Source organism: Phascolarctos cinereus, unplaced genomic scaffold (genome assembly GCF_003287225.1).
Source record: "Phascolarctos cinereus isolate Bilbo 61053 unplaced genomic scaffold, phaCin_HiC Scaffold_5;HRSCAF=322, whole genome shotgun sequence".
Lineage (NCBI taxonomy): Eukaryota > Metazoa > Chordata > Mammalia > Diprotodontia > Phascolarctidae > Phascolarctos > Phascolarctos cinereus.
In genome coordinates, this window is record NW_027555958.1 from 315434934 (window position 1) to 315462699 (window position 27766).

At 44.8% G+C, this 27766-nt stretch overlaps 1 protein-coding gene across 4 annotated transcripts; it reads right to left on the reverse strand.

Annotated features, from left to right (window-relative positions):
- Positions 1-1010: 1010 nt before the first annotated feature.
- Positions 1011-26396, reverse strand: MTMR4 (myotubularin related protein 4). 4 transcript variants are annotated; one of them, XM_020991877.2, is made up of 19 exons: positions 26308-26396; positions 24934-24972; positions 20732-20821; positions 19927-20043; positions 19484-19566; positions 18189-18349; positions 17938-18034; positions 17245-17358; positions 16339-16535; positions 15984-16112; positions 15025-15136; positions 14411-14606; positions 13946-14131; positions 13671-13841; positions 13364-13518; positions 4312-5725; positions 3899-4009; positions 3569-3657; positions 1011-3408 (listed from the first exon to the last, which is right to left on the reverse strand). In XM_020991877.2, exons 2-19 carry the CDS (start codon positions 24934-24936, stop codon positions 3231-3233), a joined length of 3603 nt encoding a protein of 1200 aa, XP_020847536.1. In that variant the 5' UTR covers positions 24937-24972; positions 26308-26396; the 3' UTR covers positions 1011-3230. The 4 variants fall into 4 exon arrangements, with proteins under 4 accessions (XP_020847536.1, XP_020847538.1, XP_020847539.1 ...); XM_020991879.2 differs by lacking the exon at positions 26308-26396 and adding an exon at positions 25504-26162; XM_020991880.2 differs by lacking the exon at positions 26308-26396 and adding an exon at positions 25295-25458.
- Positions 26397-27766: the final 1370 nt, after the last annotated feature.

Here is a 27766-nt window from a genome sequence, read left to right on the forward strand (position 1 = left end):
AGACGAACGCTCTCCGAGCCGCCCCCTCCCCCACCCGGCTCTCTCCTCTCCCCTCCCCAAAAGTACTCGCCCCAGGCCGATGGGGGGCAGGGAGCCAAGGCTGCCCAGAGCCGGTGGCCACCCGCTGCCCGCCTGGTCCGCTGGTCGCGTGACCCCTGGCCTGAGCCGCTGCAAGAAACAAACCTCGTTCCGTTAAAGAACCCAGTGTGACCCCCACATACACCCCCCACCGAACAGACGAGTGGCAGGAATAAAGGGGGGGAGGAGCAGGGAACGAGGTGAGGTACATGGGGGGCTTGCAAGCAAAGCCCACCAAGCCGTGGACCCTCGTGCTGTAGGGTGGGACAGAGTGCTTGGACTGGATTCCCAGGACTTGGGTTCAAACGGCCTATCCTGCTCTGGGCTTGGGTCACTTAACCTATTTAAAAACCTGTAAAAATAAGGAATGGAAGCGGTGGGGTGGAATGTTTACTATCAATAAGAGAAATGTAGGTACCCTGTGCTCCCAAGTCCGAAGAGAACATTGCCCTTATCCTCTTCCACAACAGCTCTCAACTGAAAACAGGCTCAAAGTGAGACTGGGTACTCTTAGGGAAGCAACCATGCGCCTCTGGCTCAGCCCAATTTATTAACTTTGGTGTGGCTAAAGGCAAAATGTGGGAGGGAAGTCAAATGCCAAGGCAGTAAAGGGGAGGAGACAGGGATCCTAGCTGCTTAGAAAACCCTCGATCTATTCCCATAGGCTTTGTTGGAAGTAACCAGAAAAGAAAGAATAACTTGGAACAGGTGAGAAATAGCTTCTCAGGCTCTTGGGTTCAGTACCCCCCTGCCAGATGCCAAAAGGATTTAAGAGATTTGGTGTCTATCAACAGAGAAGGGGATGTTGAAAAAAAGGGGAGGTAGTAATAAAGTAACTGCTCAAAGTAACAAAATTTAAGAGTTGGGGTTCTTAGACTTAAAATCTACAACCAAAATTGTAAAAAAATAGTAAAAAGACCCAACAAAGCAGCACTAATATAGAGATTTTATTTAAACTGTATTGAGTTTTTACAGCACATTTCATGTTTGTCACAATGCGACTAAACAGTTTGAATTTTTGGCCACATCATATTACTTTACACCCACAAGAGCTCTGAAAGGAATCTTTTGATGAACATAGCTGAGCTGGAGGCCTCTAAGTGTCTCTCTTTAATACCATGCAGTTTAACTCACTGTATGGTACAGTCCCTCAAAACAGCCACACAGAGTGGACAGATACAGTCTCCTCTTTTCACATATTGCCACAGTCTTACTTTTTTGCTTTAGGAGTTTACAGACCACCATAAAAAGTACAGAACTGTGCATGGGCAAAGTAAAATGTAAATGAAAAACAGGTCAAACAATTAAAAAGCCAGTCAACTTTCAATTTAAAGGGATCAGAGAATACTTCACAGAATTTTATGTATCAGACTACATACTAGACAAGGAGTGAACAGTTTGTTACTCTTTCAGTGGTTCAGGAGATTCCTACACTGGACTCTCCATTATTCAACTCCTTCATGTAAAATGTAAAAAAAAACCCAACAAAACACCAACAACCCCAAATCCTCTGCTACTTTGACCTAATATACCATTGTGTTTTCATTACACCCATGGTATTAGCACATGGTCAGAATAAAAACAACACTGATTTTCTCTGTAGCAATCAAGAATAGGTCAGGACTTCTAATTATTCTCTTCCTAAATGCAGATCCTAGTTAGTTCTCTCAAAAATGAAAAAATAAAAAGTCTTGGGGATAAAATTCTAGGAAGCAACATAGAAACAGTCAAAGAAACTGTTGTCCCAGTCTTTTGAACAGGATCAGCTTAGATATAATGCTTTGTTGTATACCTGCTAGCTAAAGAGTAAAGGAAGTCCAAGAGGAGCTCCAGGAAGTGGTTTCATTATGGACCAAGGAGACTGTATCTGTCCCACAAACACAGATACTACAGGACATGGCTATATCACTGTATCTTTTGGTTAAGTGCCACTGGTACATATTATGATGAAAAGAACAGAATGTACAGTCCAAATGGACCTGCATTTCTCTCTCCAAATTTTGGTATCAATGCTATATCCTCCTCTGTTTGGGTTCCATTGTTAAGTGCACAGAAATAGACAGCAGCATTTGTTCTGAAACCCTCACATACCAAACAGTATATTCCAGGAGGTAAAAACCAAACACTAAATTCTACCCTCAAGGTGTCAAGTGTTCAGGATAAAGAGCAGTGTGACCCAGAGGAGGCAGTAGCCAAGGGAAGGGCAACACTGGAATTTTTTTTTCTAAGTTCATGCCAGGAGAGGATCAGGGTGTAGTTCCTGTGTTAGCACCAGGATGACTGGGAGAAGTCAGGCAAAAAGGGCACTGAACAAACCAGCAGACACCTCCACAAATGGATTTTTACTTTCCCCCATCTCCTCATTTTTTACAGGTCATACCTTCAGAGCTGACCACCGGGTGACTGAGTCTACTGCTTTCACAGCTCAAACAACCCATCTGTATTAGGACTGGATATGAAGAGAGATTGGCTCTGCTCCAAAATGAAGTTTTGCTCCTTCTAATTTCTTCTACACTTAGAATCCACCATACTGCCAGCTCATGAGCCAAGAAACAAAAACATCCAACCACCATTTGCCAAAGCATTCTTCAAACCAAACTCCACAGAAAGTCAGAACTAATGCAGCTACACTGGAGTGTCTCTAAAGACTGAGCCTTCATGCACAGACACAGAGCACAGAGGTATGCTGTGGAGATCATCCCAGATAAGACAGGAACTCCCAGCTTATACATGATAATCTGCTTTTCAGGGTGGAGAAATGGGAGCTGAGTTGCCACTTGGAGTTTGGTTATAAACATGTCTTTCTATTGCTGTTTGGGGCACTTTGCACCAGGCAGTACCTTTGACATCATCATCTTATGACCCACCCCCCCAAGGTGAAAAAAGTTGGTGTCACCTTCATAACCTTAAGTCTCCAGACCTTAAGGTCTGGAGCAGAACCTTTTACACCAAGATGAGGTTCTCACCATTAGAGGACACTCTGCCAAATTGGAATTTCTCTGCTCCAGTCTGATGGTACCAAGGAGGACTTCTCAAGACGGTGTCTTTGAACTTTGTGTTCATGAGCCACACCAAGGAACCTTCAAAACTATACCTGAAGCAGATCCTCCCTTCAAACCTCCTGAAATTGGACAGGTGGTCTCCACTGGCATTCAGCTAGAAGCTGTAGCAATGGGTTTCTTCAGGTGTTGGCTCATGAGTTCCCTGGCACGTGACACTTGAATGTGTTCGTAACATGAGTTACAGACAAGAACTGGGTCATAGAGCTGTTGGTCAGGAATGGGCAGCTTCAGGTGGCAGCATCCAGCACAGAACACATTCCCACAATTTCTGCCAAAAGATAAAAGTAAGCTTTTAAAACTCATATGTACTAAAAATAAGTGATAGAGAGGAAATAGGTTTCAGAGGTCATGAGTGTAGAAAGGTCAAACCTAAAAAAAGGAAAAATAATACATAGGAATCATTTCTGATTAAGGTCAAAAGATCTTACCTGCAGTGGTGTCTCCTTTTGGCCAGCCAGAATTCACAGTCACAGTTATAGCAGTGAGATGCCATATGGTCTGGAACCCAACGAGTCACCTGAGAGAAGTAAAGGGAGAAAAATCCAGATTCTTTTCCAAGTAGATTGTATCAACAAAATAAATTTTCTCTTTTTTTACAGGTGGCTATCATTTGCCTTACAAAATAGTAATAATAATAATAATAGTAATATTTACATAGTATAAAGGTGCCTGACATTATCTCACTTGCATATCACTCATCTCAGTGAAAGATAGCAGTCTGCAGTGTTGGCAAATGTGCTTACGTAATACAATCATACCTCAGTTTCTTTCTTATCAACAGGTTCCCAGCTTGCTTCAGAAAGGCAGTCTTCACTGTGATCAGAGCCAAAATCCTCTGTGTCACTGCCATCTGACTCTTTCAAACATGTCTAAAGAAAATACAAAGGCACAGAAAAACAGATGCTCCTTAAAATCCCAAGTCATTACCTAAAACACTAAGATTTTTACCCTTATATCACTCCACTAGCAGATGGTAACAAATGGCACATGAGAGCCATTTCCTTAATATCTTAACCACAGAAAAGGGGAAAAGTCTATATATTATATTATACTATATTATTATTATATTCTTGTTCTTATATTCCCATGAGGAAATAGGTTGGTTGTCAGAACACAAAACATGATGAAATCACGCTGGGAAACTGATTGGTGGAACAAAGTCACTACTTACAAAGTCATCCTCATAGTCCATGGGTGGCTCTGCTGGGGGGGCACAGCAGTGACGGATATCCAGCCTCATCTGGAGTTCACGCACCTGCCTCCGCAGCAACTCTACTTCTTGTTTGTACCCTGCTTCAATTTGCCGCAGTCTATGCTGGATCACATCCGTGGGGAAGGGAAGGCCATCATCATCCAAGTAGAGAGGAGGCACTGGAGAAGGGCAACTCAGTGGAATAGGCTTCGCACTAGACACCTGCTTGGAGTGACCAGATGGCCATATCCGGTTGTTTTTCCCTGCTGAGCCAGTACAATGTCCACTGGAATGCTTAGAACAAACAGGTGACTTCACACATTCTCTCTGAGGCCACTGGCCAGCAATATAGGTCCCTGACCCCCGTATCTGCTTATTGTTTGACCTCTTACTGCAACAGCCATAGGAAAGCAAACGTCTAGGGGTCTCCCCATTTGGGAATGAAGTCACTATTCCCTGGAAACTGTCCCAGTTGGATCCCAAAAATGAAAATTCACTTGTCTGGCTCTGGGAAATTGGCTTTCGGACCAATTCCAACGGTCCTTTGCCAAAGCGAAGATTCTCCCATAATGGCCCATTTCTAACATTCCCTCTTTGACCAACATCTTCCTCCCAGTGGGCAGGATCCAGCTGAGAATTCAGCTGCTGCTCCTGGGTGATATTTAACACAGAGTCTGAAAGGTCTTGGCAAGGGGGACCCAGGAGTGAGTCTGGAAGAGTTTGGCAGGCAATACTTGGTGAGTTATGAAAGACACCTAAACTGTGGCCCAGAACATCTTTGCAGGGCACACCTGGCATGGTGCCTAGGGGAACTTGTTCAAGAATGCCTTGATCAGGAAGGGAATCCTGAGAGAAGGACTCCGGAAGTTTAAAGATTCCATTACATTCAGAAGAAACAACCTGGGAGAGCACGTTGGCAGCATTTTTCTTGAGACTGTGTGTAGGGGGATGTTCAATATCATCATAAGTCCTACATGGCTTGTCCAGAACAGGAGGGCTTGCAGCTGGTTCACAGTCCTTGGTTTCTTCCAGGTCTTTGATTTCAGGATCACAGGGGCGGCTCTTCGCTTGCTGGAGTACCACACTATCGAATAATTTGTATGTGGGGGGACAGTTTTTGTGATTCTTCAAAGTATTATTGCTCAAACAGTCTTTTTGGTTGTTTGGCTGGGGATGAAGTTGGCCCAGTTCCTCCACTGGCTCTTGAGGGCTGCCTGGCCCATGTTCTACTAAGGGTATATCTGTTCCTTCAGAGTTACTGTGCCAGGGCTCCAGGCCTACCCTGGCTTCCTGACAGTGGTTATTTAGATTAGGATCACTAGATGTCCGAGTCAGTGCACTGCTGGTGTCACAGGCAGAAAACAGATCATCCATGGACCTTGTTTTAGGTAACCTGTGAGAATGAGGAATAAAAGCCTGTAAGTCAGGAAAGAAATTCAGAACCAAAATGCAGATTTATAAATGATTCTATAGATAAGTCAATCTGAACAAATATTTATTGAGTACCTACTAGGATGGTAACTACATACTAAGGAGATACAAAGAAAACATTGTTCCATTAGACTGGATTGGTGATTTCACAGCTGTAGAGAGTTCCCACATGAGGATCTTCCTATGTTAATACATATCTAGAACTTTCTCTACACCTAGTCTTAAGAGTATTTCCCATGGCATAAGGAGATGAAGTGACTTGCTCTGAATCACACAGCTGGTATGCAGAAACAGAACTTGAACTCAGGTCATCCTAATGCTTAGGACAAGCTAACTATCACCTTTATATAGATGACTCCCAAGTCTATGTCTCCAATCTCAAACTTTTCTCCCCATGTTCTAGTCTCACATGTCTACTGGCTTTGCTATACAAATGTTCCAAAGCAAGTCTATTATCATCCCCAACAAAAAAGAGTTCTTTCCTGACTTCCCCATTTCTGTTAAGATCATCACCATTCTTAACCTGTTTGCCTCACACTTTCCTCAACTACAAAATCGGGATAATAACAGCACCCACCTCACAGGGTGGTTGTGAGAATCAAATGTAAAGTGCTTAGCACAGTGCCTGGCACGAAGTATGTGTTATAGTAATGCTATTCCTTTTCCTTCCCCTTCTAAGTCACTCATGCGCAAAATCTTGAAGTCATATTTGGATGTGAGATAAGAGACAAGTCAGTTGCAAAAATCTCTTAAGTATTTCCAAAATGTTTCTCACATTTCTCTCCTCCTACTCATTGCCACTGTTATCCATCTTGTCTAGATCCTATTCTCACCTTGCCTACTAAAATTACTTTCTAACAGCTCTCCTGGTTTGAATTATATTGCATATAGAGGCAGGTCAGTAGTATAGTGGAAGAGAAGTATGGTGGGCTTATGAAGACCTGATTTCAAATTCAGCCTCAGACACGTCTTAGCTTTGTGCTGCTAAGCAAGCCACTTAACTTCTATCTGCCTCAGTTTCTTCAGCTGCAAAACAGGGATAACAATAGCACCTACCTCCCATGGTTTTTGTGAGGATCAAATAAGATAATATTTGTAAAGTGCTTAGCACATCTTTTTAGCTAAAATGTTACAAAGTTCTTTTAACTAGTGCTACAACCGTTAACAGCACAGTCAGGAGATTTTTCCCTCTGACTCTCTCAAAGTCTTAATTCTAAGGTTGTCTGTCACTTCCAGGAAGAAGACAGGAGCTTATCTGTCCTTTCAACAAATTTTTCCTCTTTCAAGTGGCCCAAAGTGGTTATGATATATACAAAGTTAGACAAGTAATATACTGAAGGGACTTGAGACTAAGCCATAAAAAAATAAATTGAAAGAATTAGAGATTTTTGGCTTATTAAAAGAAGAATTAGATTGGCATGATGATGCTGATTTGAAAGGCTATCATGTGAAAGAGGAATTAAATTTGTCCTGCTTAGTCCTAAGTGACAGAACCTGGAGGAGTAGGTAGACTTTTAAAGAGGTAAATCCAAGACTTTATGTTAGAGAAAAACAAAATAAAACAAAGCAAAACATCCCTAACTCATCCCCAACTCTTAGAACCATCCACATATGGAATGCCTTGTTAGACAGTGAGTCTTCCCTCATTTGAGAGTCTTTAATGGAAAACCTGGAGGAGTACTTCTCACATATGTGGTAAATGTGGATGCTTTTCTTTGCATCAGTCACACATAATTGTCCTCTATGGCCCCTTATAACTCTGAGTCCAGTGGCCCAATAATCTTTCCAATAAATTATGTATTCATGTAAAAAAATAAAGTACTTAACACAGCACTGGCACATAGTAGGCACTTAATAAAATGCTTGTTTCCTTCCCTCCCTCTACCCTGCAGTCTTTCTCCCCTCCAATCCAACCTATATATTGCTGCCAGCATAATCTTCCCCAAGCACAGCTTTTCATTTGCTTTACTTTTTTGATTAAAAAAACTTCGATGGCTCCTCACTACCTAAGATATTATTTCAATAATCTTCAATCTAATATTGAACAGCACTCAAGACCATAATATGGCCTCACCTTTCCCTTCCAGCCTTATTTCCACTACTCCCCTACCATGCTAGTCACTGCTCCCCAAATATGTCCCATGCTTTCCTGCCTTTATTCATGTTATGCCTGTGCTAAAGATGCACATATCCAATTCAATTCAATTAAACACATATTTAGCACCTCCTATGTGCAAGGGACTATGCTAAATGTATTTTCCACTACAAAATTGAAAAATAACAGTCCCTGTCTTTAAGGGCTAATACTCTAAACGAGGTGTAGAAGAGATATTGTTTGTACATAAACAATATGTTGTACCAAAAAGAGTGTGATACAAAAAAGGTTATGATACAGATAACAGGAAAGCCAAGTAAAGGTGAGTCAGACAAAGTACCAACTTAAATTTGAAGAAAAGGATCAATTTCATCTGTGAGAGTCAAAAATAAAGTGGCATCTGGGTTTGGCCTGGAAGGGAGGCATTTCAGACAGATATAGGGAAGAGAGAATTCTAAATAACACATGGTAAACAGCATGAGGAAAAGCTTTAAGATAGAAGAGGGTAGGATGAGAGTAATCCAGTTGAAGAGAACATAAAATACATGAATAAAAGTATGAAATGAAGCTAGACAGGTAGACTGGAGCCTGATGATAGAAAGATTTGAATATCAGGGTCAAAAGTTTGCATTTTATAATGTAAAAACAAAACTTATCAATGAAACTTTAAAAACAAAGGGAAAAGAAGAGTTTATATTTTATACCATAAGCAATGGGGATTTCTAAAGATTTCTGAGGGGGTAGGATGGCATTATTATAGCTATGCATTATGAAAATGCAGGCAGTGGTGTGCGGATGAACTAGAGACAGGGTTAGACTGAGGGCATGAAGACAAGTTCACAAGTTATTACAATAATCTAGGTGAAAAAAAAAAGTAAGGGCCCACAGTAGAGTGATTATAGTGAGAAGGGAGAGATATGGATGGAGTCCAGGAGTGCTGTGGATATAGTAACCATAGAACATAGTAACTTACTGGAAGTATCATATCAGAGATGGGGAAGAGTCAAAGATGACTCCAAGGTTACAAAATTCCACCTGGCCTTCAAGGCCTGTCTTAGGAACCACCTCCATAAATCCATTCCTGATTATGCTGAATAAAATGGGATCTCTTCCTCCTCCAAACTCCAATTGTACTTTGTACTTCTTTCATCATGCTTATCATATTCTTCCTTAGACTTTAGTAATTTATGTTCTTGTTCCCCCATTAACAGGATAGTAAGCTCCTTCAGAACAGTTGTTATCTTACCTTTTTATCATCCATAATACCTAGCCTTATACATAATAGGCAATTGATAACTATCTGCTGACCACAATAATCCTGTTCTGAAAGATTAGATTCAAGCTTTTGGGGTAAGAACTCACCATTTGACAAAAACTACTGGGAAAATTAGAAAGCAGTTTGGAGGAATCTAGGCATAGACCAACGTCTCACACCATACACCAAGATAAAGTCAAATGGATACATGAATTAGACATAAAGGGTGATACCATAAGTAAATTAGGAAAACATGAAAAAATGTACCTGTCAGATCTATAGATAAGAAAAGAGTTTATGACCAAATGAGACAGAGAGGATCACAGAAAATAAAATGGATAATTCGGATTACATGAAATTAAAAAGCTTTTGCACAATTAAAATTAATGCTGCCAAAATTAGAAGAAAAGCAGGAAACTGGGGGAAAAAATTTTACAACAAGTATTTCTGATAAAGGCCTCATTTCTCAAATATAAAGAGAACTGCAGCAAATTTATGAAAATAAGAGCCATCCCCCAACTGATATGAACAGTTTTAAGAAGAAATCAAAGCTATCAATCATCACACAAAAAAATGCTCTAAATCACTACTGACTAGAGAAATTAAAATTAAAACAACCCTGAGGGGCAGCTAGGTGGCGCAATGCATAGAGCACCGGCCTTGGATGCAGGAGGACCTGAGTTCAAATCCGGCCTCAGACACATAACACTTACTAGCTGTGTGACCCTGGGCAAGTCACTTAACCCCATTGCCTAAAACAACAAAAACCATAAAAAAAAAAGACTCAAACAAAACAACCCTGACATACCACCTCATCCTATCACATAGACTAACATGACAAAAGGAAAATGACAAACACTGGAAGAAATATGGAAAAATTGGGACACTAATACACTATTAGTAAAATTGTAAACTAGTCTGGAGAACAATTTGGAACTATGCCCAAAGGGCTATAGAACTGTGCATACCAATTTACCCAGCAATACCATACTACTAGGTCTGTATCCCAAAGAGATCAAAGAAAAGAGAAAAGGACCTATTTGTACAAAAATATTTATAGCAGCTTTTTGTGGTGGCAAAGAATTGGAAATCAAGTTAATGCCATATCATTATACTACTGTGCTATAAGAAATGATGAGCAGCTCAGAAAAACCTGGAAAGCCTTACATGAACTGATACAAAGTGAAATGAGCAGAACCAGAAGAACATTGTATACAGTAACAGCAATATTGTATGAGGATCAACTGAATGACTTAGCTATTCTCAGCAATACAATGATCCAAGACAATTCTGAAGGACTTATGATGAAAAAATGCTATCCATCTCCAGAGAAAGAACTGGTGGAGTCTGAATGCGAACTGAAGCATACTTTTTAAAAAACTTTATTTTGCCTGGGGTTTTTTTTTGGCCTGTGTTTTCTTTTGCAACATGGCTAATATGGATAAATGTTTTGCATGACTTCACATGTATAATGGATATCAAATTGCCTTCTCAAGGAAGGAAGAGGGGCAAGCGGAGAGAGAGGATTTGGAAGTCACAATTTTAAACAATGAATGTTAAATTTTTTATATGTAATTGGAAATTATTCAATGAAATAAAAACATATTAAAATAATAACAATCTGTTGAATTGAACAGTACAGACTAAATAATAAATGTTCTATAAGTTAAGAGGACAGAGAAAGACTACCCAGCTGGGTTGGTTGGAAAAGGCTTCAAGGAGGGCATGAAACTGAGCTGGGCTTTAAAAGGCTTAGTAGGATTTAAAGAGAAAAAAAGAAAAGGGAGAACATTTCAGTAGGAAAAAAAATGGCATGAAAAAAGACCAATCACATTTGATTTTATAGAACTAGTGTCAACCTTCAAGCAGTGACTCCCAAGTCTCTCCAGCTGCCTACAACACATCTCCATATGGCTATCCCATGACCACCTCATCTCAAACATTCTCTTTCCCCAAAAGTTAGCTTTTCTACATGATTTCAATGAATGTCCTACTACTTTCAGGAACCCTAAGTTTCAAATCTATGTCACCGTTAGTTCTTCCTTTCCTTACCCCTATTCCCATTCCCAAATCCTGCTGGTAAACTCCTTCAATGTCTCAAATCTGATCCTTCTTTTCTATAAGAAGTACTCTAAATACAGGCTTCACATGGGCATTTCCAAAATGACCTTCTAACTGGTCTCCTTGACTTTGATCAACTTATAACATTATCAGATTAGTCTTCCTAAAACATCATGTTCATCACATTAATCACCTGTTACAATGGTTTCCTCTTGATTACTAAATCAAATCCACATAATCAGACTGGTACTCAAGATGTTCCATCCTTTGGTTGATTCTTCTCATTCTTTCCCATCACGGCCCTTCTACTCTGGTCAGCCAAATCTCCTTACTATTCCCTCTTCCCATTTCCCCCACCCCCCCATCATTTTGATTCCACTTCTACTAATGGCCTAGGTTATGACTAACGTTCATGACACCTTCCCTGATTAATCACCTCCCACAGTTCTCTTTCCTTGCTTTTAATTTCTAAGTATTCTTTATATATGCAGTCTGTAACATTCCACCACTCTCACGAGCTTATCTTTAGAATCTCCACACTTCGATGATTTCCAAGAAGAACCATGTTGTTTACTTCAGAATCACAAAATGTCAGAGTTGGAAGAGATTACAGTGGCTATCTAATACAACACAAAGAGAGGTCACAAAGTCACAGATTTTGACTTGGAAAATATCTTAAAAGCCTGGGACAGCAAGGTGGCATGGTAGATAGAGCACTGGGCCTGGCGTCTGGAAGACCTGAGTTCAAATTCAGCATTAGACACTTACTAGGTGTGTAACCTTGGGCAAGCCACTTAACCTCTCTTTCCCTCAGTTTCCTCATCTATAAAATGAGGACAATAATAATAATAATTACAGGACTTACACAAACAGGGTTGTTATGAGAATCAAATGAGATAATAATTATAAAGCACTTGGCATAGTACCAGGCACATAGTAAGCACTATATAAATGTTAGCTATTAGCTATTGTTCTTACGTAGTCCAACTTCTCCCTGCACAACAATCTCCTCTACAGAATGACAGCTGGTTATCCAGCTTTTGCCTGCAGGCTTCCAGTGAAGGGGAATCCACTCTCCACCTGAGGCATTCCATACCATGAAAGCTGTCCTTATTGGGATGTTTTTCCTGACATCAAGCCTAAGTCTGCCTCTTTGCACCTCCTACCCATTGCTTCTGGTTCTGTCTTCAGAGACCACAAGAAAGAAATCTAATCTCTCTTCCACTTCAGGGCTCTTCAGATACTTCAGTCTTTTCCCCAACCAATTCTCCTATGACAGGAACTCATGTGCCTCTCTCCTCTTCCCCACTCTCCCAGCACAGCATAATACTGAGGACAAAATAGCCCAAAAAGCACAATAAGCACTTACTGAATTAAAATGAAAAATTGGGGGTTTTTTGTTTTTTAGGTTTAAAGATTTAAAAGCTTCTCAGCACAAGAAGACCATTCTAACTTCTATTTACATCAAAACTTCAAAGATCAATGACTTCATCAATCTGGGGACTCCTTCCTCCACCAATGCAGATTATAATGTCTCTCCTCTCTCCTCTACTGAGGTCTTCATGAGTTGGCATGGCCAATCATCTGGTTATGAACTTCTTCAAGACTTCACTAGGCCAATCCTCAGATAAAAGAAGAATAGTTTGTCACCTACTACATGTCTGAAGCTTGGCAAGGCCAATCCAATTTGGTGCTCTGCTAGTATAGCCCTCAAGAGAACAGCATTTCCACCACATCACAGTAAGATATCAGAACAAGATTTTAGGGAACCAGAGAAAGAGAAATTTGTCAACTTAAATGTCTGCTTCTTTCTGGAAGATAAATCAAGATTATCCCCATACGAGGACTCAGTTCCCACAGACAGTCAGGTCCTTCTGACAGCTAATGCTGGAAGACATATCAAAAATTCTCACACACACTCCCTACACCTGACTACAGAAAAGCTACTGAGGCCACGTTATCATATCTTCTTCTGTTTAGAGCTCCTCCCCCTCCTTGATGTATCACAGAATTAGGGCAGCTCCAGGAAATATTGTACGTTGAGAAAAGACCTCAAGAAAGCGCAAAATGCACCTTGAACTAGCTATGTGCCAAGGCAATTTTTCACCCAATTTCAGACTTGTTCTAAATATAGCAAGAAAGACCTACATTTAGCCAAGGAGGGGGAAGGGAGAAAAGGTTTCTCTTACCTATCCAGAGATCGGCCAGTGAATTCCTGACTCTGAGATACCGGAGGAAGGTAAAGGTCCATGCTATCTTCCCCAAGTGTGCATGGAGATGATGCTGGAAGGTACACAGCTGTCCAGAGGTGCAGGGCCCGCACATGACACACGGGATGGAGGACCTGAGGTGGCAGCACAATGTATTATTCAGTCACTTATAATGATGTGTAAGTCTGCCAACCCTTCCTTCTCCCCCAAGCACTCAGTGCTGCTTCTGCCACCACCAAACCCTGCCAGCTCATGCCATAACCACAGAAGGAGTGTCCAAGCTCACCAGCTCTGAACCTGGAACATAAAGAAAGTTGTGGAAATTCTTGTTGCCAGCTCGGAGGAGGGACCACACAGAACAGGTCCGCTTATAAATGTTGCGCATCTCTCGCTCCCAAGGGTTGTTGGCCAGGAATGTGCCATACAGGCAAGAGTATGTGTGCTGTACCAGTTTTACCTAGAGAACCAAATCAACTCATCGTACCTTGGAAAGATGATTTTCTGTATCAGCCCTTTCTTAGGCCACAAGCTCTCAGAGACAAGAGAGATCTTTCAACTTACCAAGAAGGCTTCATTAAATTCAAACAGACAAGGGAACTGCTTAAGCAGCTGGTGAACTGAATCAAGCCACTGGAGAAACACTGGGCACTGTTCATTCTGATCCTCTGCATTCTCTTGGTGACCACATCGATCACCAAATTTGTGACCGAAGTCCAGCCAGTCAGATTCCACCAACACTTGGAAGCCCTGTGAAGAGAGCAAACACCCCAAGCCTTGGGACCCCTCAAGCAAGGTTAGAGAGAGCCCTTGGGGTATTCTGTGGAAAAAGTCCTAAAGTAGGACTCAACAAGCATTTACAGTGAAGTGAGAGGTCTTATCTTAGAAAAGGTTTTAAAGGTTTCAGTCTAGAGTGTGCATTGGCCCCAGACTTTCTGCCAGAAAATTTCAAATTCAGACCCTCAGTTCCCACATTCCACACCCCAAGATATTCCTTCTTCCCTCTCCTCTTCCCCAGCCACTCTGTACCTCCAAAGTCCTATAGTAGGGATCCAACAGAATCTTTGCCAGGGCTACAATCTGGGGAGTACGGTCCCAGCCATCTGAACAATGCACCAGAACTGGCCGGCCCTCCCGGTCCACTGTGTTTGACACCAGCACTGCTGCCTTCAACATCACTGACAAGTGCTGTAGCCATTTGGTGCTCTCCAACGCTGACAGCCAGCTATTTAGAAGAAGATAGTAAAACCTGTTATCAAGAGCCCCAAGTTCCTGGAAGACTACCTATCAGTATACACAGAACCACACCCAACAACTCCCCAGGGAGTACAGAAACCAAAAGCCACAACATTGGAGGTAAATATCTCTATGAGAAGTACACACTTCAACCACTCTCTCTTGCCAAGTTTTCTGTTATTTTGAGGACTACTAAATCTAAGAAGTTATCCCTCATACCCTTTATATCTCATGACAAACTATGTGGCTAAAAAAATAAAAATGGGGTAGCCAGGATTGGCTCATAGCAAATAGAGATTACAGTTATGCCCAGGATAAAGCCTCCTGAACCAATCTAAACTTAAATGTTCAGTTCACTTCTTCCAGATACAGCCTGGGACAGGATCAGAACAACAAGAAGCACTTACTTGCTAGGATCTGGCATCTGACTGCAGACAGCTCGAAGGTACTGGAAGCTGTTCCGAATGGAATGGATATTAGCCATTCCCATGAATACCACTTCACAATTGGGATAGTACTCTGCAAAAGAGAGAAGAGGCAATACGAGCCAGTCAAGAATAGGGTGCCCAGTGTGATGAAGGTAGTAGAAACATTGCTGCACAAGAATCATCAGAAGGACATGTCCATGTTTAGCCTAGAGAAAAGAAGACTTAGGAAGGAGACATGATGGGTCTCTTTATATACTTAAAAGGCTGCCAAGTGGAAGAGAGATTACAGTTGTTTTGTTTGGCCCCAGATGGCAGAATTAAGAACTAGGGATGGAAATTGACAAGAGACAGATTTCAGGTCACTGAAACAAAAAAAAAATACAAACCAATCAGAGCTTTCTAGAAGTAGAATGGGCTGCTGGGGGTGGAGGTGGGCGTATAGAGAGGAAAGGGAATCAGTTGCCCATCAAAGGAGGTCTCCAAGCAAAGTCTGGACAACCACTAACTGAGGATATTGTGTTCAGATATACATTTCGGGGGCAGGTAGGTGGTGAAGTGGATACAGCACTGGCCCTGAAGTCAGGAGGACCCAAGTTCAAATCCAGCCTCAGACATTTGACACTTACTGTGTGACCCTGGATAAGTCATTTAACGCCACTGCCTAGCAAAAAAAAACCCAAAAAACCGATACACATTGCACTAGATGGCCTCTGGGATCCCTTTCAACTCTTGAGATTTTATGATTCTAAACAGAAAACAGGCATAGGGGAGGCCTCTTGCCGCCACTTCTGCACCTGCCTGCAAAAATGGGGCCTCACAGTGAGGACTGGATCTTCTTATAAACTGAACTACCCTTACCTCTCTGAACACCACACAGAGCCAAAGTAAGCGAAGAAAAATGAGTTGTCTGCAAGTACAAAGGAAAAGATGATTGGTACCTTCACATTCACAGCCTCCGCCCTTGGCCCGGTTGGCCACTGCTGCTGTGTAGGATCGAGCATCTAAGATGAGCAGCTTCTGGGGTGCCCCAGTGCTTTCTACTCCAGAGCATGCTGTAAGAGAGGAATCTAAAACACATGGGGAAAGGATATCCAAGGTACGAAGGTCAGAAACAACTGTCCCAGTTTTCCCTTGTTCCTATGGCACTCTCCCTCTCACTCAGCTAAAGGAGAAAGAGCCACGTATATATATTAAGTGATAACTCCCTCCTCCCCCTCCCACACCTCAGTTTAACTCCCTGGGAATTAGGTTTAAGGTACAGCATGCCCCTCAGTACTGAGTGCCACATCTTACCGAAGTCAGCATCACATGCTTCACTTCCCTCACTGTTCCCATTGAAAGGGACACCCCCAGCTGCCCTCACCCCAGGATCCAGGGCACAGGCTTTGGCAATAGATGTAACCAGGTACTCGTCATCAGCATTGCGCCAACCCCACCAGCTGATCTCTGGCTGGCTGCAGCGGGCAATCGCAGCCCCATTGCGCAAGTGCCTAGAAAGAAGAACATCATCAAGCTGCTTTTAAACATAGCAAAGACAGAGACTTGTCCCAGGGAGCTCAGGGGCACCAGAGAAGCCCACTCAGAGGCAGAGAGGGACAAAAGTGGAAAGGTTCTATATTTCAAAGGTGACCCTGACTCCGTAAGATTTATATAGCATGTAACCTGTTAGACACACACAGAAGGGAAGACCGTCATACCAGGAACTCCAAATCTACCAGTTACTATTTATCTGGCTGTCAGTATCCCATGTAGAGCAAATGTTTAAATTTTTTAAAAAGCTGACTGAATTCTCCATAAAGATCATTTTTGGAGGAACAGAATCTCCTTCTAAAAGATAAGGTAAAAACAGGGCAGAGTTGGGGCAGCTAGGTAGCGCAGTGGATAGAGCATGGCCCTGGATTCAGGAGGACCTGAGTTCAAATCCAGCCTCAGACACATAACACACATAACACTTACTAGCTGTGTGACCCTGGGCAAGTCACTTAAACCCACTGCCTAGCCAAAAAAAAAAAATCTAAAAAAACCAAAACAAAACAAGGCAGAGTCCAGGGATTTTGGCTCCTCATTCATCAAGACAACCACTCCCAAAACCCTGAATGCCTGAGCTGTCCATAGACAAAAGTGGAGACTCTTTCTTCTCCTGAATAAGAAATTACCTCCTCTGACATCAACCCTTCCACAGAAGTCCCATTTCCTTACCTATACACCACAACAGGGATCCGCTTCCATGAACGGAAAGAAGCCACGTTCTCTAGTTCCTTATCTGTGATCCACACAGGAACCAACAGCTTTTGGGGGTAACTAGGACATAGCCTGAAGAAAAACCAAAGAGTACACTTGAATTAAGATTAGTAAATACAGAACACAAGATCATAGGTCTAAAGCTAAAGGGACATAGAACAGCAGACAGGGCAGTAGACTTGGGAGTCAGGAAGACCTAGATTCAGCATCCCACCTCAGACACTTAATAGCTATGTGACCCTGTGTGAAGACTTAACAGCCTCTAAGGCCCCTTCCAGCTCTAAAGCTATGATCATATGACGAGAGGTCACTGAATCTAATCTCTTTATTTTTACAGATGAGAAAATCTAGGCACAGAGAAATTAAGTGATTTGTCCAAGGTCACATGGATAGTAAGTGACAAAGCAGGAATTCAAACTCAGACTCTTTGATTCCATGTTGAATGTTCTTTCCCCTTTGCCACACTGTTCTCCTCTTGGACCAAGACCCCATTAAGTGATCACAGACTTTTCCCTTCCTCAACCACCAAATTTTTCCCATCATCACACCATCTACAATAATTAAAGAGGGTTCCCAATAGGGTGCAGTCGGTGGGGTCAGAACCTCTCCTGCTGCTTTTCCTACAATTCTTTCCTTCCTTCTTGCCCTCACTTGTAATTGCTGTTGATGTGTGAGACTCTCCAGACGTTGTGCAGGTCAAACCCCATCCTCACCAGCTCCGCCTCCTGCCGGCATCGTACATGCTCTCCTACAAATACACATACACGGACTGTCAGTATTCACAAGGAATTATGATCTTTAAGGAAGATGGAGGGAGACAAAGACAAGTCAGACCACTGCCTAGGAGGATGGCTGACAGAAAGGGACCCTGAGGATTACACAAGAGGTAAACACCAACTCACCTGGCTGGCAAAGGTGGGTGTGCTGCTCCTCCTCAGTCAACCCCAGGCACCAGGCATGGTAGGCAAAGGCAAAAAGGTCCTCGGGTTTGGCAGGTCTTGCTGTGGCTCGGCTCAGCCTTGACAACCACTCTTGGCACTGCTTGAAAGTAGAAAAGTGGCACCTGCCATACAAAGAGCCACAGGTCTGGATAAGGCAAGGGGCAGTAATCCACAGGGGAGGAGGTAGTTTGGGGGCCAGAAAAGCAATAAGAAATGGCAGGCTGGAATACTGTTGATACATAAATCCAAAGGAATTTGGATAACCTATGTTAGTCAGACTGGATACCCTAGAGGCAGGAGTCTGGCCATTAGGCCTGGACAACTCCAATACCTGCTTCTGTGGCTGACTTGTCCCTTCCCCTCTTTTCCTAGAGAACGTCCTAGTCCTCTTTCAGGGGTCCTTTCTCCACACAATAGCTCCTGGTTGGTTGTTTCATGTAATCTAAATTCCTCTAATTGTCTTTCTTCCTTCCCCATCCCCTTGCTTTTTTTTCTTCTGTATTTAACTTCTCCAATTGTCTTTCAAAGCCCTCTTTGAAAGCAGATCCCGATTTCATCCAATCTTATTTCCCTACCCTTCCTAACATAAATCTTCTCAAACAAATCTCATCATCCCTCCAAACATACCATGGTCGTCCTTGCTCCTATATTGTTGCTCATTATCACTTTCTTCTCCTCTATCAGAAGGCTACTCATACCCCCTTCTGTTCAAATATGACCTCCTCCAGGAAACTTTCAATTACTTCATCCAATTCCATTATCATCAAAAGAGACACATTCTACTGAAGGCTCCCTTCTCCAATTCCTTAAGCACCAGTCAATACCACACAGTTTAACATAAGAAATAAGAAAATGGACAAATGCTAGTTCTGTATCCCCAATTAAAATATTAACTCCTTGAAAGCAGGAACCATATCTTACTCTTCATCTTTATTCTCCCTGGCACTTAGCAAGTACTCAACAAATGCCTAATGCTTAGTTAATGGAGATATCAAGCAAGGTGCCTGCAGAAGAGAAGACACATAACAATTTACAATTTATTACTGAAAAGTCCCATACAAATAAGGAAATTAAAAGTTCCTCGAGAAAAGGTACTGCTTTATTTTTGTCCTTGAAAACCTAGCATTAGTAGATAATTGATAAACGTTTGATGAATTGAATTAGGCTCTGATTCAGTGAGAGACCTCTCAGCAGTAGAGAAGTCTGACAAAGACAAGAGGGATAGAGCAGACACTCAATGGCTACACTACCCTCACCTCACCACCTTGGAATCCTTGCAGGCAATGTGCAGCTGAAACATGTCCCGGCTCTCCACGCTGTCAATCATCCGCAAGGGTACCTATTAGGGAAGATAAGTTGGAAGGCCAAGTTCAGGAACCAATATTTCAAAACTTAGTCCTCATCTCTCTCAATACTAGGTACAGAATGCCCAAATAACAAGCTAAGAAAAAGAAGGTAGTGGGGCATGTAATTGAGAGAATAAGACAGGAGCCCAAAGAGAAATGGACAAGAACCTCATATAAATTTTCTTTTTGAAAGTAGAAAAGTAGCACCTGCCACATAAGGAGCCACAGGTCTGGAAAAGGCAAGGGATAATCCATAAGAGTTTGAGGTGTGGGAAGTATCCCCATCCCCAACCCATATATACACCCACCCTGTTCTTATTACCTGGGGGCAAAGAATAAGAATAGCAACTCACATTAATGACTGAGTCTTTGAACTTGATGTGTAACCGGTAGTTGGAGATGGCAATAAGGGCATCAGCTGCCCGGCCTAGGAACTCTACCCCCTCCCCCTGCAGCACTGTGAAGGGTACCTGATAAAAGATAGGTCCAAGAGTTAGAGCTAAGCCTGTCCCTATTTACTGCCACCACCCCCACAAACACACCTCTGCTCTCTAGGGCTCCCTGTGGAGGAGCTGGGCCAACACAAGGGAAGTAAGTCCTCTCCATGGTAACTTATACCAGGCAACTGCTGCCCTGTAGAGAGTTGTCCCTCCCATCCCTGGGGCCAAAAGTTCCACAATAAGGTAAAAGACTCCCCTCCCTGCTGGCCTGGTTGGGAGGCAGATGACAATGAACAGCATCAAACAAACCTCCTGTCTGGTTCAGATTTAGTCCAAAGAGACCTCAGAGGCCATCTAGATCAATTCTTTCCTTCTATAGATAGGAGCCTGAGGTCCAGAGCGGGGAAGTGACTTCCCCAAGGTTACACGGTAAGAAGTGGCAGAACAAGGATTGGAAGCCAGCTCCTGACTCCAAACCCAGGCTCTTTCCACCATACTCTGCCATGCCTTAGGAGGAAACCAAGTAGGTCATAAATCTTTCTGCACTGGCAATAAAGTTTTAGAAACCACCTGGTCTCAACCCCTTACTCTGCAGATGAAAACAGAGGCCCCATAATAGCATGGCCAGCCCATGGTCCCAGCTCCGGCACAAGAACCAAGGTCTCCTGATTTTTGATCCAAGGTCCTTTTCCAGGCATCTCAGCTTCCAAACTCTCACCTGCAGATTCTCTTCTTCCTTCACTAGTTCCTTGGGGGGAAACAGATCCTTGGCTTGGATATACTCCAGGCTGGGGGGCCCCTCCTCACCCTGTGAAGGAAGCCACCACCCTGAGTTACCAGGTTCCTGTCCCCAGTCCCTTCTGATCCATAAGATCACCCCACAAACAAAAACCATTCAGGTGAGGAACTCCACATAGGACATCAAGATTGGGCTGACAGAAGAGACCACAACAGCTCAAGGTTAATGAGCAAATCTAGGGGAAGGAGTTAGAATGAAAGGTTGATGAGGAACCATGAGTCTAGGTTCCTAAGCAAGGGGCTCTCAAATAGAACAGAAATTTCCAAATAGTGGGGAGGAAAGGAAATCATAAGATACAATGAGAGAATAAGAAATGAGGGGGGATATGCCAAAGAAGAGAACTCAGAGTTGAGAACCGATTATGAGGAAAGAAACATAAAGAACAAGAGCCTGAAGCCACAGAAAGGATGATAAATGAAGGAAACAAAGAGGGAGGAGAGCAAGGAATCTAGTCCTATGCTTCCAGAGGGCCTTGGTGGAACCTTTCTAATTATATTGCATCAAAAGTATGTTTGGAGAGATTGGGGGGGGGGAGACAGGACGCTGGCTGGCCTGTTTTCTTTGTTGGGGCTCAGACTGCAGACAGATCCCCATCCCCTGACAAGCAACCTGCCCTGAATCCTGTTCGGAAGGGGAATTCTTGAGGAATATTCCAATATGAGCAGAAGACGTTCTCCCCCAGTAGGATAAAAGAAGATGATATCTCTAATTGGGAGGGGCTAGGAGACTGAAGGACAGCGAGGGGAAGATCTTAGAAACACTTATTAGGGTATGGAGTATTTTGGAAAAAGACTGGGGAAATGAGGAAGTGGAATAATTGGGGGGGGGGAAACCATTGAATGATAAAGGGCCAGAAGGAAAGAGATAGAAGACTTAAGCAAAAGAAACAAAAGGAGAGAAGGAGGAAAAAAGTAAGGTAGTTAGATGTCTAGGGGACAGTCAAGGAGAAGAGACTGCCATGTCAGGACAGATGTAGTTCTTGAGAGATGGAGGGGAAGAGACTGAAAAGTGGGAGATGATTCACCCTGGTCATAAGTACCAGGGTATACAAAATAGGAAGGTGGTCAAACAGCATCAAAACAAGCAAGAATATATTGCTTAGAACCAGGAGGAAAGTAGGGGATGAGAAGGGCAAGAAATGGTACCCCCTGCAGGGCGGGGCCTAGAGCTCTGCAGTCAAGGGCAATGGCTGCAAGAAGAGCCAATAAATCTCCATCCCTAGCCTGCGGCAGTCTCTGACACCAATAGATTAAGATGAGCTCCAGCAAAGAAAGAGTTAATCCTAGCCTAACCACCCGAGCCCTCCCCACCCTTGCAAAGGTCATCAGGTTAGGCCAAGGGGCTTGAGAAGGATACTCTTAGGAATCAGCATGTTATGTAGTCTCCATAGCTAACAATTGAGATAGGAAGGTGATCCTGCTGAGAAGAGAGACCCCAGTATCCCAGGCCTAGCCAGCACTTACAAAGCAGCTGAGCATTGAGCAGGAGACTCGGGCAGTCAGGCTCATGGTCGCAGGCAGCTGGGGCCAGTGTGCATCTCCCCGAAGCCTTAGCCGCTGCCCTTCCACCAGCCTGGGGCACCCACAGCATCCCGGCTACAGGGCCCGACAGACACAGCAACAGCAGCAAGGGCAGCAGTAGCAACAGCAGCGCAGCAAGGGAGCGCCAAGCTAGGGGCCTCCTCTTCCTTCCCTCCCCCTTCCTCTCCTCCTCTCCACAATGGAGTGGGCCCCAACTCCGCCCTCCAAGCTAAGTAAGGAAGGGAGGAAGGAAGAAGGCGGAGCCATGGTGCTGCTCTGCAGCTGGCCACATAGGACTGCCTGCTGCCTCCCCTTCCCCCAAAGCAGACTCAAGCTCCATCTCTCCATCCCACAGGGTCCCCGACCTAGGCAATCTATCATTAGGGGCATCTCCTAGGCTGATGGAGTCCAGGGGTAAGAGGGCACCATCGCAACTGTCATGGGTAAGGGAAAAAGCTAACAACCCCTTCAGTTCAAAGAAATTCCCACTTAAGTATCTGTCCTTCTATCCTCCCCCCCGCCCCCGTCAACTCATGCCCCTTTCCCCCCAACATTCCCCCCAAGCTCCATTCTTCTTCCCTTAAGAATTATATCCAGCCTCTTCCCCCAAGACCCCCATCTGCCCAACTCCTCCATTTCTTTCTCCAAAATGTCCTCTCCGCTCAGACAGGCCCTTCCTCAGTTTATTTCTAACCCCCCAGTATTGTCCCTAGCCTTTACTCCTTTTTCTGCAATGATTTCCCCATCCCCCATCAGCCTGTTTCCTTGCCCCTCTAATCCCTCTCTCAAGTCACCTACACACTCTCCCCCCAGAACAAAAGAAATGCCAGTCATTCCCACCCCCACAAGCCCTTTGGAAAGGTAGACCAATTTGGTTTAAGGCAGCCACCCCAAACCTCTGAAAATTTGGTCCCTGTGGATTTCTGATTCCAAGACCTCTGCCCTGGTGATAACTTCACCTCACCTCATATTTGTTCTCTGTCCTTTGACTCCTGGGAGAAAGTTATTCTTGGGGTGAAGGAAAATTCCCAAAAGGAGAAGAAAAAGAAAAAAGGGGCTTTCCATAAATGACAAAGAACAATAACGTAAAGGTTTTCAAAGTGATTTATATACATTATCTCACCTGATCCCGCTCTTCAATCCTATAATGAAGGTTTTGCCTCTATTTTGCAAAAGAGAAAACTGAGGCTCAGAGAAGTCATGTCTTGCTCAGAGTCACATAGCTAATATGTGTCAGAAGCAGAATTCAAGACCAGCTCTCTTCCGAATCCAAATGTAGCTTTTTCTACTATAAAAGGATGCCTCTAAACAAATGAACTGAATCTTCAGATCTGACAAGGGAAGTTAGTGGAAAGAGAGGAGTGGCAGAGATAGGGAGTAATTATGAGGTTTACAAAATAGTTCTGAGCTAGAGTGAAGAATAACTAGAGCCCCAAATTCTTCTCTGATCTCAGCCTTTAAGGCTGGCAGATGCTGAGAAGAAGAAAGAGTACAAGAAGTGGTCAACTGATAAGCACCCTATAACTCACAGTCTCTCCATGGAAAGAGGCCTTAGTAATTTCTATCAAAGCCTCCAAAAGCAACACCTGAGCAGTTGGTGCTAAAGGAAGAACTGAAAGTATTCTCACGAACTCTATTCCCCAATACAAGGGAAATCTTACCCTGAAAAGGGAAGAGGCAACCAGAAGTAAAAGAAGTTTGATCTAGAAAGTACCTAAATCCCCTTCTAGCCCCTCCTCCACCCCTTTCATCCTGCTATCTCACCTTTCTAGGGCCAGGTATTCAAGTAAAACTACTGGCTGAGGGCTTGGGGAAACAGGGCCAGTAATAAAGAGAGGAAAGAAAAGAAACAAGGAATGGAAAACACATAAGATTAAGGGAAAATAAGGACTGAGATAAACCATTCCAGGAGGATTCCAGTAGAGCCCTGAATTCATAATTATTGGATACCCCATCAGTTCTACCCTGGGTGGCAAATTAAGGATTACAGATGTTTTGAGGTTAAATCATCATCACAATGAATTTGTGGAACCTCTCCACTTCCCTCCCAAATAGCATCAGATGCTACCAACATCTCACAAAGTAAGAGTCACAAAGAGCACCAAACTAATGACAAAGCAGCACCCAGACTAAATGGAGTAGGGAGGGGCCCAACCCCAGGAAATTCCACCAGGGATCCAAGGCAAATTAAAGAAAGTGGGCAGCCAAGAGAAAAGCTGGTGGTGATTAAGCAGTGCTTGGGGGGCTAGGTAAGACGTGCATTTCTGGAAATAATCAACCCAATCCCAATATGGCTGATGCTTCTAGGGATGGAGTCCCAGGTTCATCTCTGAGGTTAAAGGTCAGGCAAAGAACTGAAGGGAAATAACTAGAAAGAAGTGGGGGAATAGGGAAACAGGAGCACAGAAGGTAGCTTGGAGTTAGAGTGGCAGAGAAGAAGTAGGGAAGCTCTATGGAGCTCAGTGCTCAGGCTTTCTTTGGGTCTCAGGTAGAGAAAGAAGGGGTAGTGAGCACAAACTTGGCCAGGGAAAAGACCTGTGATAAAGGAAAGAGACTTGAAGAAGCCAGATTAGAAAGAATCACGGGGCTGTGAATACTCACCATCCTACCGTGGTGAGAGTCCTGGCTGCTTGCTTCTCACTGTAAGGAGAGTAAAGTGGGAGGGAAGGTCAGGATCAGTGACAAGAGCTACTTTTCTCCTCATCATGCAGTCAGTGGATCACATGGCCCAGCCCTTCCCCAAAAACCATTTCCCCCACCCTGGAATCCAGCTTCCCCATGAGTCATTACAGCACTGGCTAAGGTAATGGAGCTCTAGAAGATAAAAAACAAAAGGCCAAGTTCCTCTATCCCTTAGTGCCTATTCTGCAGGGCATGGAACAGGCTTCACAAACTTAGAATAGAGATGCAACTTATCGGTGATTACCCAGCAAATCAATGATTCACAGCCCAGGGGTCCTACCTCTCAGCCTCCTGAAGATAAGCATAGGATTCCAATCCCTACTGCTTGATAAAGTTAGCCATCCCAAGACCTCAGGAACTGACAGCCTCCAAGGGGAGTGAGAATTCCCAACCCTGACTCACTCCTGGAATGCCTTGCTCCAACCTCTTTCTCTTGTAACCCCAGTGAAGTATGAACCCAAAAGTTCATGTGGAGTGTGTGGGGCTGACCTGTTCACTGTGAGCAAAGTCCAAGACAGACGACTAGAGGGAGATCAGGGCCTGGGACCAGAGAGCACCCAAACTGGGAAGGGGCTAACCAGAAATAACTGGCCTGGGTCAGAAACAGGAGGTACTGGGAGGAGGTCACCCACTCAGTCTCTGTAGGATGTAGGACCAGCCACAGGAGAGAATGAAGGCCCAAGAGCAGGCGAACTACCTTTGGCCGACAGTTTTCGGAATTAAGGCTCCCATTTTAGCCCCACTCTGAAGTATCAACAAGGCTGAAGGCAGCACTCGAGTCCCACCTGCCACCCAAACTCAGGAGGTCCTTGCTGCAGGAACCCCTCCCAACATGCCCCAGGAAAGCTTCTGGGAGAAGAGCCTCGAAGGGGGAGGCGCTCCCATTTCCTAGGGCCTGGTCCCCCTCAGCCACCCCGACCCTCCCTGGGTGCCCAGGGCCTTCCAAGGACCCAAAGCCGCCTCTAGGGAGGGGCAAGGCTGCGGCCCCTGAGTAAGAGAGAGAGCGCGGGCAGCCTGGCGGGCGAGGGCCGGGGCCAGGCCATGCAGCCGGGGACTCCCCCGCCCTCCTTGCCCTGGGAACCCGGCCAGTTCAGGGCTTCCCCAGCGGGACGGGTACCGGGTGGGACGGAAGCCCGGGAGCCTAGGTGCCCAGGTCCGGGGGCGGGGCCTGAAGCCTCAGGGGGCGGGGCCTAGAGTGACAGGGGGCGGGGCCCTAAAGCGGATGGTGGGGGCGGGGCGGGGACGTAGCGGTTCCCGGTCCGAACAGGCTATGCGCTGGACGCGGTGACTCACCCGGGCCGGGGCCGCGTCTGGCCGACCCTCCGAGGCTGCGTTCCCACCACTTCCGTCTCCCGCAGCTGCTGAGGCCGCGCAAACGGGACCCTGCCACGGGGCCCCTACTCTCCAGCCAATCATATCTCCGCCTGTGCCCGCCCTGGCCAATAGCCACGCTAAGTCCCTCCCCGCCCACACCGCGCAGCCGTCGCCCTCACTCTGTACACTGCTCATTGGCTCTGATGGGCAGACGCCTTCCCAAGCCTTCAGCCTATCTAGTGGTGACAGAAAAGAAGGTATCCAGAGAGAGGAGGCGCGGCGCCCAAGGAAGAGAAAGAACCAATGGGAAATCACAGCGCGTCCCTGCGGCAGCCAATGAGTAGACAGTAATGGAAGGACGGGCTTTCTGGGAACCGGAAATGAGGTTGGTCCGTCGCCTACCGGCTGCGCCATAAGAGGCGGGGTTTTAAGAGCCACCTCCAGGAGGTCTGGGCTTTCCTGGTATTTCCTCGCGCATCTTTTCTACGCTGTTGTATCTCATCTTTCCCGTCCCGGCTCCTCCTGTCGCCGTGGCGACTGAGATTAATGGGAGTGTGACACGGAAGAGAAGGAGCCCAGGAGTTCAACCCGGGAGAGGTCCCAGAGAGCAGCGTGGCCTATTCCCCTCCCTGGGGACCTAAGCTTTCCCTCTTACCCGGCCTCGTGTGCTGGTGCTCTCGGAGTCCTACTGCCCCTGGCTTCTGTCCCAGCCCTCCTCCCACGTCGTTCTTTTCTTTCCCCTCCCGCACTTTTCGCCCCTTCTAGCCCTCCCTCATCCTCTGATACCTTTCCTCCCCCACTGGCCTTCCCCTTCTCTCTCCCCTCCTCTTCCCTCTTTTTTCTCTTCTCTTTCCCCCCCCGCGCCCTTTTTCTCCCCTTCCCCTTTCTCCCTCATTCTCTCCTTTCCCCTCCTCTCCTCCCTTACCTCCTCAAGGTTCTCTCCTCCCTACTTGATTCCCCCAGCTAGGTGGCGCAGTGGCTAGAACATTGGGCCCGGAGACAGGAAGACCCAAGTTTTAATGCAGCCTCATAGACTTTCTAGCTGTGTGAGCCTGGGCAAGTCACTTAGCCTCTGTCTGATTTTCCTCAACTGTAAAATGTGGATAATAGCATCTGCCTTGAAGGGTTGTTTTAGAATCAAATGAGATGCTTGTTTAAAAAAAAAAACACGTAGCACCGAAGAGCCAGCTTCTGGAGAGCTGAGCTAGGCTGACCCTGGTAGCCTGGCCCTGGGCAGAGATACCCAATGTGAGAAATGGGAGATTCTGGCAGCAGCTCCCAAACCGTACTCCTGACCCAGGCAAGGAGTCCAGACCTACAAGCTTTATCCCAGCCTGATTTGGGCCCCCCTCCTGCTCAGAATTTTTTTTGGGGGGGAAGTAGGAGGGAGGTGGAGGAAGGAGAAGGAAGATTAGGCAATATAGTAAGCCAGGCTGTT

Excerpts from the sequence above, each read along its gene's own strand:
- MTMR4 (XM_020991875.2), bottom strand. The coding sequence starts at position 22,320 with ATGAGCCTGACTGCCCGAGTCTCCTGCTCAATGCTCAGCTGCTTT. Across the intron at positions 15,137-15,983 it reads CGGAGGCTGTGAATGTGAAG|AGTACTATCCCAATTGTGAA; the intron begins GTACCAATCATC and ends TCTCTTTTGCAG. Across the intron at positions 14,132-14,410 it reads CCTACTATAGGACTTTGGAG|GGCTTCCAAGTGTTGGTGGA; the intron begins GTACAGAGTGGC and ends CTCTCTTCACAG.